At 39.2% G+C, this 15,380-nt stretch overlaps 1 protein-coding gene across 1 annotated transcript in view; it reads left to right on the forward strand.

The window, feature by feature from the left end:
- The window catches only part of ACTN2 (actinin alpha 2), a 72,016-nt gene extending 59,820 nt beyond the window's left edge, over nucleotides 1-12,196 (forward strand). Inside the window, 5 exon segments of the mRNA XM_075748760.1 lie at nucleotides 231-410; nucleotides 777-923; nucleotides 8,368-8,433; nucleotides 9,326-9,484; nucleotides 10,849-12,196. Of these exon segments, the coding sequence (XP_075604875.1) occupies nucleotides 231-410; nucleotides 777-923; nucleotides 8,368-8,433; nucleotides 9,326-9,484; nucleotides 10,849-11,007 (711 nt within the window). The 3' untranslated portion in view covers nucleotides 11,008-12,196.
- The last annotated feature ends 3,184 nt before the right edge of the window (nucleotides 12,197-15,380 follow it).

The following is a 15,380-nucleotide window of genomic DNA, read 5'->3' on the forward strand; positions in this document are numbered from 1 at the left end:
AAGATACCAGGATCACTGGGGTCTCAATACTAATTCCAGAAATCAATGTGCCACGTTTCTTTTGAAAAATGTTTTCTAGAGTAAAATTTCTCATCTCCACTGTATGAAGGTTTTATTACTATTGCTTTTTAGTATGAAAATATTACATATTTATGTGACTGTTGGTCAAATTAGCAAATCTGAAGCCTAAATTTTAAGGAGCGGGGGGGTGTCTTTGTTTCTTTCAACAGGAAATTGCCCGCAGCTCTATTGAAATGACAGGGCCTTTGGAGGACCAGATGAATCAGCTGAAGCAATATGAGCACAATATCATTAATTATAAACACAACATTGACAAACTGGAAGGAGATCATCAGCTTATACAAGAAGCCCTGGTGTTTGACAACAAGCACACCAACTATACTATGGAGGTAGCCGTTCACTCCCTTTCGTACTTGTTAGTTTATTCCTCCCTCTTCTGCCATATAACTACATTCCTTGATCTGAAGAGACTGCAACAGAGGATGGAATTTGGCAGACTTTCTAATAATCTCATAAGACTTGTTTTATTTCCACTTATTTTTACTTTTAGTGAAGAAGTACCCATTTAGAAACAAGTTCTGTATTTTTCTGAAAGCCGTTTTTATTTTTAATGATCCTTGGTCATAATATAGAGTTAGTGGTATGGAAAAGGTATCACATAAATATTGGGAGCTGATTTTTGGCTTACAGTACTTTTTATACTCTTAGAAGAATATATTTGATTCTTTAATAAATCAGTATTTTCTCTCTCATAGCACATCCGTGTTGGATGGGAGCTCTTACTTACCACTATTGCTCGAACTATCAACGAGGTTGAGACTCAGATCCTCACAAGAGATGCCAAGGGTATCACCCAGGAACAAATGAATGACTTCAGAGCATCATTCAATCATTTTGACAGGGTACAGTACTCTTGCTTTTTCTCAACTAGTCATATTTATTGTTTCACAAAGCAAGTTTCTTGTCATTCCAAATGTAAGCCTTTTAAAAAACTGCAAATGCAGTAGCAACAGGCTGTTTGTAAAACAGAAAAAAAGATCAGCTAATAAAGAATTTACAGCCTTATGAAATAATAGCATTGTACAGATACGTTAGAGATTAATTTTTACATTAAAGATTAGTTTTTACTCTTTAAGTGTAATGCAAAATTATAGTTCTGCTAATATAGTTCAGGCAGAACTGAATAAATCTCTGTGTTTTGGAAAATAATGTGCCCCTTTCTTTTAAGACAGTGTAGCATGTTCTGTGTATTTGCCGGCAGCTTCCATCTTATTAAATTTAGCTGTAATCTGGATTACAGGTTTTTTTTTTCTTTGCATCACAACTTGTCCCCCTAGAAGTAGATTTGTAGGGAATATAGTCGGGGCACTGATAGCTGTCAAGGAAAATCCTTTATTTTTCTGGCTGTATGTGGGAAATAAGAGGCTGGTTTTTTCAGTTATCTAATACAAAAGTAGGAATGAAAACACTATTGTGAAGAAACTTAACTCCCTCTTTCTGTGAGTTACGTGGTATTCATGGATAGAGGGTTAAAAAGATAGCTATTAATAGAAGCAATAATAAAATACATGCAGACAGGGATCTGACATTCCCAGCTGGAGAACAGTCTGTACGTGAGTCAGCTCTGCTGGCTCTGTGCTCATATGAGCACACCTTCAAAACCAAGTTCACATTTCAAATACTGAAAAAAGATTGCCATAATGCAGGACCAGGCGGTTGTCTTTTTCCCAGTAGAGGTTCCTGTAGTTAGCAGACTGTCCTTAACCCCTGACTTATATTCTGTTGTCACATGAGTTGGCTCCTTCAAATCATTTCAGGCTATAGCAAAATGCCACTTCCTTTTCACTGACATTCCTGTTTGTCCAGCTCTACTCAAAATGGTTTACCCATACCTGGACTTATACTTGATGTGCATTGGCTGTGGACAGTCACAGTTTGTTAAACATTCTTTAGAATATCCTTCTTTGTTTAGAAAGAAAAGCAGAATTGCCAAACCTCTGCTTTCTGAAGAACCACACAAGCATAGGAAAGGTTAGCTACACAGGAACCAGGAACAGATTTTATGGAAAATGTTAATGTGATTCTAGTGCAGCATAATTCCTTTTTGTATTTTCTAAGGAAGCGGAAGATAACATCACAGAAGCAGAGATAAATTTTCTGGGGTGGAAGGAAGTAGCACACTAAATGGCTTTCCCAATGCACTGGAGCAGATAACTGAGCAATTAGAGCTATTAAAAGCAGACAGAGTACCAGGCCTGGATAAATTACACGCCAGTATTTGAGAGACCCTGTTAAGGGAAACCAGGGACTTTGCACAAAGTTTGACAGCTCCCTAAAGATAAGAAAGCAAGGTGACTGAATCCTAGTATATCTTGTGCTAGATGGCCATTCCTAGCATCCCTGTATCTTTGTAGTTCATAGATGAGTTCTCTGCCATGCTTGTGGCAAGGCTGGTTTGGTGGCTGGGGAGGTATTATGGGCATCTCTGGGTGCCTCAGAAGGTCTTGAAGGGAGGAGCTAAATCCTACACCAACCAGCCCTGTTGGTATGGATCTTTAGGCTTTGCAGATATAGTAAGACTTAGAGATGCCAAAGGATACAATAGAGCAAGGCCTTAGGAAAGGTTGTATGGCCTGGAAGAGGGCGCTCGTGTCACACAGCTGTAGGCAGGTTGGAGACGGGCTATGACAATAATGTGCAACACAGAAGTGCTTCCCAGCTCCTAGATCCTTGCCTATCCCTGGCTGTCTCCTTTCTTCAGGCTATAGTGGGTCATGGCTTCAGGCAGCATCCCTTCTGCCCTTGCTTCTGTTGCAGGAAGCCCGAGTAACTGGGTCAAGAAGCAGAAGTAGTTCTGGAGAATTGGAGCTTCACCAGTTTCTATGGCCTCAACAACCTGGGCCTGGACTGCAAGTTTAGCTGCAGACCTTACCTTCCCCCATGACAGACATAATCCGAAGGCCTTAAAAAAGAGGCCTGGAAGGATGACGTTAAGGGAAGGACCATTTTGCATATGCCCCCGTTAATTAGACTCCTTCCCTTAGCATCAGACATGGGAAATTGGTCTAGGAGGACTTTTGCACTGACACAGTGCAACAATTATGTTCTTAGTAGCATGATGCAAGTTAAAGAAAGGAAGAAGGTAATATCTAAAACCACTCAGCCATCAAGCCAGGCTTTCTGCAGGTTACAGATAATAGAAATGCTGATAAAAAAGAAGCTTATACTGATCAAATTATACTGTAATTTAATGTGCAGATGCAACTCAATCTACACAGGCTACAAGGAGACACTGAACAAACATGTTTGAGAGAGGCAGGCTTGGTTTTCATTTTTGTATCTTTCCTATGTGCTTGCACACTCAAATATTTAGTGTTGGTGAATAAAGAAAAGCCAGGGTGCTTCAGAGTTACTTCAGGGTACACAAAGTAATGAAGACTCTAAACTTGGAATTTAGATAGAGAAGGCAGTAATGGATTCTTTTATGGTCTTGATTACCTTAAGTAGAAATGAAGATGAAACTGGGTCATCTGAATGTATGCACTAACATGAAAAATACTGGCTTGTCCATGTCAGATGGAATTAGCAGTGTATGTAATAGTTTTGTTGTGCTTAGCATTTCTGAATGCCTGAAATAGTTTAAAAAATACACTGAGAGAATTGGACTGCTATTCACAATGATGAATAGCCAGAAAAGACCCCCAAAATTAATACTGTCCCTCATGAGTAGGCTTTAAATACCTGAGCACAACAGAAACATTTATGCATGCTATAGCTCTGTGGCACTTTTCCAATTTAAGACATATCTTAATGTTTGACTCTTAGTGTGTGTTGAGGATGTCAGCAAAGTACTAATATGCAGAGTGGCTCCCTTCCCCATTTTAAAGAATGTATTTTGGTACACATGAACCTAACAACTTTTTATAGAGTGCTTCTAGAAACAACTTCCTTTGCTTATAAATCTGAGGAAGGAACCCCTGTTGTCCTCTCCAGGAAGAATATAAAAAAAAAAAAAATCTTACAGTTCATAATCTATTATGGAGCTTAATTCTGCAGTTGTTAATCCTTTGAAAGAGAGCTAAATAACTGTGTGAATTGTTTTAAATAGCTTCTACATCTTGAATATTTGAAAGAAAACTATTTGGCATTTTACAAGGGGTTTTTTTGGGGTGCTGCATGCCGCTGATTTTCAAATTGCAGTGAGTAAGTGGGCACCATGCATATAAGAATTACAAGGGCAGGAAGAGTTGTGTTTCCTTCAGTGCATCCACCGCAGAGATGCGCTAGCACAGGAAGAGTTACAAGTCATACTTGTTAAAGGCAAGTGGTAAATACGTTATCTTCCTTGGGCGGCCCTTTAGGCTCTTGGGTTTCCAACAGGCATGGGCACATGCTGCTACCCCAGAGGTTATTCCTGAGGATGCTGCTGCTTCCCCACTGCTCCTTGCTGGGGGCTGTGCCTGAAGGCACAGTCTAGTTGTAGTATAAATACACATCTTTAGCAGCACTGGTACATTTCCTTCCTTAATGTGACTGCATAGAGAAAAAAAAAGAGAAAGTGGGACATAATGTCTGAATCACAGAAGCAGTTTAGAAGCATTCAGAATGGTGCATAGCTGAATTATGGTTTGCAGACAAATTGGGACACCAGCACAGATATGTTGTCAGTCACTGGTTTTGAAGTCTTTTTATGCAAGAATTCCTTTTTCAGATTCAGTATATTTAGTAAATTCTAAATAAGATTGCAAAGTATGTGATAAAATATCTGCAGCTGCTCTGCATGTAATATTCTAATGGCTGATAACATATTCTGCTATTGATTTTTTTACAGATTTTAAGTAGGAGCTCTGCACACAGAACAATAGCATCATGCCACCCTATATTTTACTAACAGAAAAACAACAGCTCCCTATTAAAAGAACCACATGATCAGGCTTATGCAGGTCAATTAGCATTCAGGAAACTGAAGGACATATTTAAGAATGGATTACTTTGACTCAGAAGCTCATTTCTTTTATAAGGCCACATATAAATCACCAAAGGGAAGGAAAAGATTTCTTGGGAACTAATGATGAAACATGGAGGGGGATTTCAGTGTTTTACTTTGTATTGGCAGAAAAAGATAAACAAGGCAAAGTTATTTATACGCTTTGAAAAACTAATTTCAGTGCCTAATGTTGGTCTGCAAATGATAAAAATAAATACAAAGAACTATTTCACAATGAGAAAGCCCTTGCATGGGTTTGTTTTATGCATTAATTGCGAAATACAATTGTATCCCATGAAACTCTGCTATACGGCAAAGGCAAAGATGCCTTTTTAGGCCATGTATGATGCAGATTTAAAAAATTCACTACGAGAATGTTGTGCCACGTGCTATAGCAGGTTCTCACTACTTGGAGTGAGAACTACTCACTGGGGAGTCCCACTTACCAGATGACAGCTGTGAGCTCCAGCACAACCATTGCACCCCTCTCCTGAACAAAACGGTTTCTAGGTAGATGTGCTGGCCTCACTTACTCCCATCTGCCCTTTGCTACCTGTTGCACGACTACTGCTGTCACTTGTGCCTGGTTAGGGAGCTCATGCACATACTGACCACCCGCTCCCCTGGTGTAGTCAAGTAGCTAATAGTCATCTGCCAACTCCTGGGAGAGGAGGGGAAGGGATAGGATTTGGCTCCTAGCTCCCATTTTTATATCATTTTCTTTGCAGTCACGCAGTAATATCTTTGGCTCTAGCAATAAGGTAAAATGAGCTGACTTCACCCCTGGTGTGACCTGCCATAGTCTGTCTCCAGGATGGTTTTTCAGTGTTTCAAGCCAGCCTAGATGAACACTTTCAGAATGATTAAATAAACCATTTTTGAATGCTTTATAGCAAGAATTATTCTATAAAATAGAAATATTAAAGAAAAAAAACTTCACTGTGATTATGGCTTTTAACTAAATGCTGCTCTAGATGTGCAGCTTTGCTTTATCTCTCGTCATTGACTTCCTATTGTTATTTTTCATCTTCCCTTTATGGAGCCAGTGGAGGTCGATGCAGAAGGAGTCAATATAATAACAGCATGATACGTCAAAAATGCATAGCGTTATGAACTTAATAAAGCACCACTTTATCCTATTAGTATATTAAACATACCCAGTGCATTTGTTAAAACTCCTATAATTTTAGTTATGCATAAGTATATAGAAAATTTGAAAAATAAATAATTCATCTGGGAGGCAAATATATAGCAGACAGAAAACCTTGGATCTTCTCCAAACTGTCAGTCTTTAAAATCAATAAGGGTAATAATTTTTCATCTTAGAACATGTCTTTAATTATATTTGTGTTAACTCTGATAGGACACATTTTGTATGAACAGGAGGAAAAAGCTGAGCTGGTCTCTTTTTAAGAAGTTAGTGTGAATTTCGTGACCTGCAAAATGGAAAAAAAAATTGGTTCAAAACAATGATCCAGTTTGATGTGGTGTTACTAGCAGCCATTTAACCTGGAATTCAATGGTACTTTTTAAAAGTCAGTTTTCAAAGCAAAACCTTACTGTATAGATTATTAAATAAGACAGATAACTGAAAATAAGTTATGTCAGTTATAAATTCATTTTGGATCTAGAGAGGAAATCAATTGTTTTGTACGTCTACGCTCTTTTGAGATATGCATATTCAGTTGTTAAGTAATATTACCAGATCAAGAGTGAAGTAACAGTAATTGAGCAGGGAAAAATGTTTTGCCCAGGTTCAGTGATCTTTTTACTGCATCTCACATACACTGTGTGACAATAGAAAATGAAGGAAGCAAATGGCAGCTCAATAGAGTAAAGCCTGCTTTATCAGCAAAAATGTTAAAAAGCACCTGTAGAGAAAGCACAGTTTTAACTCTGTAGTTGAAGTAAGAACCTTCTTCCACTAAGAAAAAACCTGGAGCATGAAACTGCAAAAGTTGTACACTTCTTAGGTAATTCATTGCAATATGTTGACATTACATTTCCATGAACTTCTGTAAAAATGTGGTTATTAATACAAGAGTAGAATGTTCTTTACTAACCAACTAACCTGACCTGTGATTTTTCTTTCTTTCCTTTCACCTTCCCAAATGCATGACCTGTGGTGGGATGCTAGGATGAATCTGACAATCTACATTCCGATGAATTTAAAGCCTGCCTCATCAGTCTAGGACAGGTTGGAAATGACCTGCAGGTAGAGGAAACTGATATTGATCTGGTTTCAGATAGGCCAATATAATAACAGCCAAAGAGATTGTGGGTTTAAACTCCAATGTATTGGTCAGAATGCTTTGAAAAGATCCTGCTTCTGGGAAGACAACTGGATTAGATGGACTGTCAGCATCACTTGGAGCCATATTTTTCTATGCATTTCTCAAAGATTTTTCAGGTTGTTTCTTTTACTTAGCTTGAGATATTTTATTTGGACTCTACTAGATAACCATGGGGAGCTCCTATGCTTCTTGTAGTCAGACTTTTGTGAATTTTCCTTTCCCTGGACTCAATACAAGCTCTCTGCTGCTCTCTCCTGATTGAGGATGACACAATTCTCTCCAAACCCCTACACTATATCACAACACAGAGGAAACATTTCCCTTCTTACTATCATGCCATTTAATGTTTACTCAGCTTTGAGTCAGGAATGCCACAGATAAGTTACTGCCTGGAAAATGAGAAACCTCCTCTTATACATGGTCCTCAGCTGACCTCCTGACTCTTGCAAGTCTCATCCTTTAAGTCAGCATGCACGTCTCTCTGCTGTAGGCCAGGTCTTGATAGCCTGCAGTCAGAAGGAAAATCCCTGTACTTATTTCCCATATGTCAGCAGGCAGCTCTCATGGTGTACCTACCTTAGCCTTGGAGTGGAGTATTGAAATAGTGATACGCTATTTTCAGACTGTTTTTAACTATACTTTTAGTCACTACGGCATCCCATGCAGAACCTTTCAAAGACATTTTGTATCAGGGAGGCAGCTTGAGCATCTCCTGAGTTTGTCTAGTTTAGTAACAAACTTTTCTCCTTGCCCTTCTCTTTGTCTTCTCTGGTTGTTCTCTGTGTTCTTTTCTCATTCACCTTCTCTTCTCCCCTCTCTCCCCTGACCTTTCCTGATGTTACTTTTTGTGGTGAAAATGTCTGTTTCCTGTGTGTAATATGTTAGTTACTTCTTCCTCCTCTAAAACTGATGATGATTCTGGTGACCTGCTTGGGCAATATCAATGAATACTGTTTGTACGCTGGATCCAATATGCCAATGGTCTAAACTCGTCATATCTCTGGAAATTACCCTGGATTCTTCAAAACTTCCCTTCTATATTGCTTACGTGGTTTTGATCAATAGAGGAAGAATGGATTGATGGACCACGACGATTTCAGAGCTTGCTTAATTTCAATGGGTTATGATTTGGTATGAATTTTAAGAAACAGTGGCAACTGATTCTGCTTACAGCTTATAACATTAACCACAGCAACCCTAAAGCTTATTTAAATTGGCAGAATACTGATAATATAATTTACACTAGAAATACTAGTTTTTTTCTTTGCTTTTCTCTATTTTCAAATGGTTAAAAGTAAAACTAGACACTTTGAAGTCACATTCTATGGTCCGCTGCATTGCTCTTTCAATTAAAGAAACTTTAAAAGTTGAAATTAACAGTTATGAAATTAATTCTTTTTCTTTCTCCTTTTTTATCTGCATGAGGAAGAATGAGTTTGATGCTGCTTAATTCTCATAAATTAGCTTTGGGGGTTGCATTTTCTTTCCTTCGCTTATTTATTCTAAAAAGTTCCCCCCAAATTCTCTCTTTTTAGTGGAAAAAAGGATTAGCCTTAGTTGAATTGTCCTATATTTAGCATGACATTTTCAGAATTGTTTCCCTTACTTCTTAATTCAGTGGGTCTGCAGGTACACTGCTTCTTGGGCTATCGTTTCACCTCCCTGTGTGATACCTAAATTACAATGGTTTTAGGATGGGGTGGAAAATGAAGTATTAAGTTAAAACAAGTTCAACGTGCATTGAGGGAGGGTGGGAGGGGGGAGGAATTGCAGAAAGTTACTTGAAAGATACATACAGTGTATTTAGGACAAAGAATACATTTTTCAAAAGCACCATGCCCTTTTTACAAAAGAGGGGTGGGCATTTAAAATCCCAGATTTCATTGACTGACATTTATGTTGCTAAGTCAGGGAGATGCTTTAAAGACTTCAACCACTGGTCCTTACTGGTTCATGGGAGACCCAGGCTGTTGGGGATTGATACTACAGTGACCGTTTTTTTGTGTTTTGGATTCTGTGAAAGGGTGAAGCTGAGTTTGCCCGAATCATGTCTCTGGTTGACCCCAATGGGCAAGGAACTGTCACTTTCCAGTCCTTCATTGACTTCATGACCAGAGAAACAGCAGACACAGACACGGCTGAGCAAGTGATAGCTTCCTTCAGAATCCTGGCTTCAGATAAGGTCAGTCATTGCGCTGCTGGCTGTAAGGCTTCAATAGCTCTCCTACTTAGCCGCCCTTTGCTGGAAGTCTTATACAAGCCTTTTAGTAATAGCATAGCTTTGTTTTCAGTTTGTAAGACTTCAGAGAAAGCACTGGCCTTTTCTTCTTGTTTGGAACCAAGACTCTTAGCTGAAATGGGTGCAGAATTCAAGGTTTGGTCTGTATACCCTCATATCACAAAGAGCCAACATACAATTAGACATCTTAGACAAGACTTAGACACTTTGCCTGTATAATGGATATATTGTACATCAGGTTATTTCCACACAACAGCCTTAATTAGGGGGGAACTCATTCTACCTTTCATACTGTTGTCTGGATGTTTCAATGCAGAGTTTGGCCCTGTGGAACATAGCCTGGGGCAGTTGCACAAGAGCACACTTAATTGTGAGCCACGTTGTGACCTGACAGCTCATTCAACAGGGCGATGCAATGTGGTGTACCCCTGTCCTAGGAGAAACAGGAGGAGGAGGCCTCCTCTAGTTACCGGGTACGAGGAGGAAGCTCCTGAATTTGGCATACTTTCCTCCCCACAGCCAGATCCACTGGCGAGCGAGTAGTGTATGAAGACAAAAGGGAGACTAATGGCAGCACAAGAGCATCTGGAGGAGTCAGGGCCATAAACAGTGCTGCCAGGAAACCGATCCTGTGCTATGGAGAAAGGAGAGATCACAGCAGTACAGGTCTATTTGCCTGAGCTCGCTCTATTGATTTTCTCATTCTGGCTGTTTGTATTGATTTTGTGATCTCATTTACTGTGGACCACATTGTGAATTCCAGACATGTAGGAATTCATGTGGAAGATGAAAGCCAAGGTCTCAGGAAAAAAAAAATTTCCATTATGTTGCTATTTTAAATAATGTCAAGTCTGTTAACAGAGGATGTCCTTCATACCATAAATGCACACCGTTCAGAGCAGTAATGCATCTTCCATTACAAATATATTAGGGCCTTGAAACTAACAGGATCTAACTGTTAATGCGTCTGTCCTGTCAGTGCAGAAGGGTCAGTAGTGCACTTTAGAGGTACTGACTAGCTAGCCATGGATGAGCTGTACCACGAGCAGTCTGCCCGTGGCTGCACAATGCTCGGTCGCTAACATACACAGTCACATAGCCCGAGACTGGATTTTGACCTAATCACTTTGTTGGTAGGATTGTCCCTTTCAACTCATCATTAGGGATGGAATTTACTGAGGAAAATATTTGGTCTCAGGAAAATAGGCAGGATGACTGAGTTTATTATTCACAGCTACAGAAAACAAATATATTTTGTGTCTTTGAAGAATGCATACTGAATTTGTCAATCCTTTCCCCCCTCCCAGCCTTATATCCTGGCAGATGAGTTACGTCGAGAGCTGCCTCCTGAGCAGGCTCAGTACTGCATCAAGAGAATGCCTCCGTACACTGGCCCAGGTTCTGTTCCTGGGGCTCTGGATTACACCTCCTTTTCGTCAGCACTGTATGGAGAGAGTGACCTCTGATTCTGTAATTGGCCATATTCATGGTAGACACTAAAAATACCCACCTTATTGCCCAGATTGCTTCTCAAAAGCTTTGACAAGCTGATTTAAAAATGAGTTTTACAAATACAGTAGGTACCGTCAGTGTAAAGTGCTAGTAACTAAAGTAACTAGTGTATATTAAAGTGTGCGGCACGCTAGATTTCTGCATTGTTGGTTTTAGGTTGTCTGTCCTATACAATGCTAGAAAATGTATTAAAAAAAAATCGCAAGGTATTAACTTTGGAACTATCCATTCAGAAAATAGAATGTAAAACCTAAGAACATTGAAACTCACAAAATATTTCTCCATTATCAAAATGTTTCAATGCCATATGCGCTTCTTTTACAATATTCATAAAACTATGTTAGAAGTCATGCTTTTTTCTTTCATAGAGTAATATTCTTTTTCTCTAATGATTTCTGATTTTGTATGCTTCTACTGGTAGAATTTAATAAAATATTGAAATGCAATTTTTCAGGGAAGAAATATATCAACCAAGTAAACTACTTAATTACAACAATAATTCAGAATGCTATGCTTTTGTCGCTTAAAGATGGTTTTATCTTATCAGAAAGAGTTGTAATATAGGGGGGAAAGGCTGAAAAGCAGATTAAATTGCAGGTTTAGAGTTCTGTAAGCAGTACTTTTAGGCCTTTAACTTCTACAGCTGAGGGAGTACAACTTTTATAATCAGAAGTAATAAGGAAGCTAATTTCATGTGAGCTGTTTTGTTTTGAAACCCTCATTCTTGTCTGTGTTGGACAGTCTTTGTTTCTCAGTATAAGGAAGCCAGTCCCTTGTTGTATTAGCGGGCAACATTCATCTCTATCCTGCATCATGCAAAATCCCATCTGAGCAAATGTAGTGCGGTTGTCCTGCAGCTTTAACTGTTTAGTGCTCAAATTAGAGTTTGTCTTGACTTCTGCTGGATCGCAGGCAGTTCTATCTGTATTATGCTCCTGTGCGCTAGTTGTTTACTGTTTTTTTTTTTCCATCTTGAGAAATGATAGAGAAGTAAAAGCAGTAACTTTTTTACTTGAATCCTACCGACACTGAGGAAATGCAATGTAATCAAAGCCATTTACAAATGGTGAAGTGAGCTGTGCAGCCCAGTGCTATTAAAGCAATGATGTGCCTATTAAATAAAGTCTGCTTTTCAAAACCTTATGAGACTCTGTCATTGGCAATCATCTCCTGGTTCCCTCTAAGAACTGGAAATACTTCAGAACATTAAAGGAGGTTTCAGTCTGCTAAAAGTTCAAAAAAGTATGTATGTTATGCATTTCTATACGCTGTGTTTGCATGAACGACAGTTGCTACGTGCTGGAGGGACAGGTATGGCTTCATGAAGTGAGATGGAGCTCAGAACGAGTGGGACAGAGTTTCCATTTAACTCACCTGAGATGTCCATAGCTTGTTAGACTCCTAGCTTAGATTGATTTCAACGAGACTTAGGCAGTCATGCTTTTGAAGGTTTTGGCCTTAACTTTTCTGCATCTCTCATTTTCCTCATATGCGAAGAAGCAGATGTTAAGTATGCAACGATGCTTTCACCTTGGCCTTTGCTTTGAAATCTATGAATGGGAAGCATTAAAATTCTGTGTGTGATTTCAGTCGTAAAGCAGGCATCCTGCAGGTAAGATGCATGTGGTGAGAGCAATTTCAAAACAATCCCAGAGGAGATATAGGCAATGACCAAATACCTCTCCCTCCTCCACCTTGTGTACAAAGGCCAGCAGAGGACTTAGAGAAATACCAGGGCTAGAATCGCATCTCCTACAGTGCATGTGCAGCCTTGCACACAGCCAGAAGCTGCTACTGCCGCTGCTGAGCTGACATGGTGCAGTGCCATCTCTTTTGCTGGTGGCAGTGCCCGTACAAACTAAGTCGGGAAGCTCTGCTGTAAAGCAATGGCATTTCCAGCTAAATGACTGCTGGGCAGGCTGAATCCTATTAAAAAATAAATCTGTCTATCTCTCATTGTCATGGCTTAATGCAACTGGAAGAATAAAACATTGAGCTTCCAAACATGGTAGAAAAGCAAAATCTCAGTGCTACAGGCAGGATTATGCTAAAAATTGACACAGAGACAGTTTCTATCTGATACCTCTATTGGGTGTCATTTGTGTTCTCTACCTGCTAATTTTTATATTGTGATATTCTTCCTATTTTTGATAGCATGGAAGAGACTTCTAAACTCCTTCTTTCGCTAAATGTTCTGTTGATTAAAGCATGTGAGAGATAACATTATCAGCAGCAAGAAAAAAAGACTTTTGCAAAGGAATTTTTTCATTCCTGTATCAGGTTTCTAATTTCTAAAGTAGAATGAACAGAACCAGAGGCAGAGAGCTGCAGGGAACAATTACCCATCCGTACTTGCCTAAAAATGTTATACCATATTTATTACTTTAATAAGTCTTTCATGTAAAAAAAAAAAGATGTACCATAAAGTTATTTCTCCCAGTATCAATTATTTTTAGGGTAACTTGATTATTTAACCCTGGAGAAGGTAAAATTCAAGGTTCTTTAAAATATTCTGTGGTCAAATTCCAGGGCTATGGGTTTAACAGAAATTTCCTTTTCCTCTAAGGCTCCATTTCTAGTAGGTGGCATTTGTATTTTTCTGTAGAATCACCCAGTTCACACTAGGAATCGAAGCAGTTGCATTTTCTGTCTATGCAATTCTGGCAGCAAACTAGCTTTACTATAAAAAAAGGGCAGTAACTGAGCCCAAGGTAATGAATGTACCAATCACATGGGCCAAAGCAAGGTTCAACAGGTGAAGGTACAGCCTTATTTCAATGATCATGTGAAGGAAGGTTATAGAATCAATTAAAATTCAAGAAAGTCAGTAAGGTTTTAAGTTGCTTTAATGACTGTAATACAGACATGTTCTGTGACTTTATATGGATACAATTCTCTGAGTAACTTCCTGCCAAGATCATCTTGATTTTGTAGTAATCATTTTCAGTCAGTGATGTTCAGAAAGGTGCTGATGCAGGTAGAAAACAGTGCTGTCAGCTCTGTGCTACCTTCATACCTCCTTTGTTCATGTATAGTTTCCAGTACTTCTTTTCTTACCTACTGGCCACAAAAGGCTTGGATCAGAGCTGCTCCTAGTGGCTTGTTTTCATCAGAACAACCTGTTCAGTTTGCCCACTTCTTGGAGGAGACCATGCTCTTTTATTCAGGTTATTCCTGGTGTTATCCCAGACACACGTGGTCTCAAGGAAGCAGGAAAATAGTTCCTGTTCACAGCTGGATTTGGCCAGAAAGCAGTTTCCTTTTTTTTTACTGAAATGGCTTGTGGTTGAGAGTAATTCTGTAAGGAAGTAATTGTTTGATCATCACTAGTATATGAACAGGCCCTTAGCAGCATGCTTCCAGCATTGGTAATGGTGTCAGTATTTTTTGTGGGCTTCTACAAACAGTCCCAGTAATATTTAGATGAGAAAATAATATTTAGGTAAGCGGTGACACTTCTTTGAAGAACATTCAACACTTATTTTTGCCAAATCCAAGTCCTTAGTCCTTGTCTTCTTCAGTGGGGCTGTGTCTCTTGGTGTCATATGGAGTTCTAGACTTTTACGAGAGGAACGATCCTGAGGTCATTCTTCAAAAGAAGTAAGGGGCAAAGTCAGTGAAAGTCTGATACACACAAAAAAAGCAGGGAATAATCTGTATGAAAATTACTTATAAAGAAGGATCAGCTCAGTCAAACAAGAAGGCATGTGCACCATCTCCACATCTTGAGCACAAATTAAAAATTATTAGATCTGGCTCTCCGCTTGCATTACACTAGAAAATGACATTAAAGCAGTTGTAAGTTCAGCACAGTGAAAGTTCAGCACAATATGCCTGTGCTTTGGATTCCTGACTAACTTATTTCTTACTAGGGAAAACTGCTCAGCCGTCTTTGAATTATTGTATTATGTCAGGATTTATGTCTGAAAAATCTTCCCTACTTCTGGAGACAGAGCACTAGAGGAGGTGGTGCTGTGGTGGCGGGAACATTTCAGTGCATTACACAAAAAGCACCCCAAAGGCTCTTTTCAGAATCAGAAAAACGTTCCCCGAGATGCCAGAAATGCTCAAATATGCAATACCTACCATAATTATACAGTATGAGCATTGCTAACGTTGCTTTAACCTCACTGATTGCTAAGGTATTTCTCTCTTGGTAAATATTAACCAGGTTTCAGAATAACTGAAATACCTGTTCATTCCCCCTGCCCCAGTTCCCCAAGTTTTATCATTGGCAACCTGTGCACTTCTTTGCTTGTGCATCATTCCACCTTCTGCTTCTGTTCAGAGGGCATTTTATCTGAGGAGCCACTTCAACAGCGTAAAG

This window comes from Balearica regulorum, chromosome 3 (assembly GCF_011004875.1).
Source record: "Balearica regulorum gibbericeps isolate bBalReg1 chromosome 3, bBalReg1.pri, whole genome shotgun sequence".
Lineage (NCBI taxonomy): Eukaryota > Metazoa > Chordata > Aves > Gruiformes > Gruidae > Balearica > Balearica regulorum.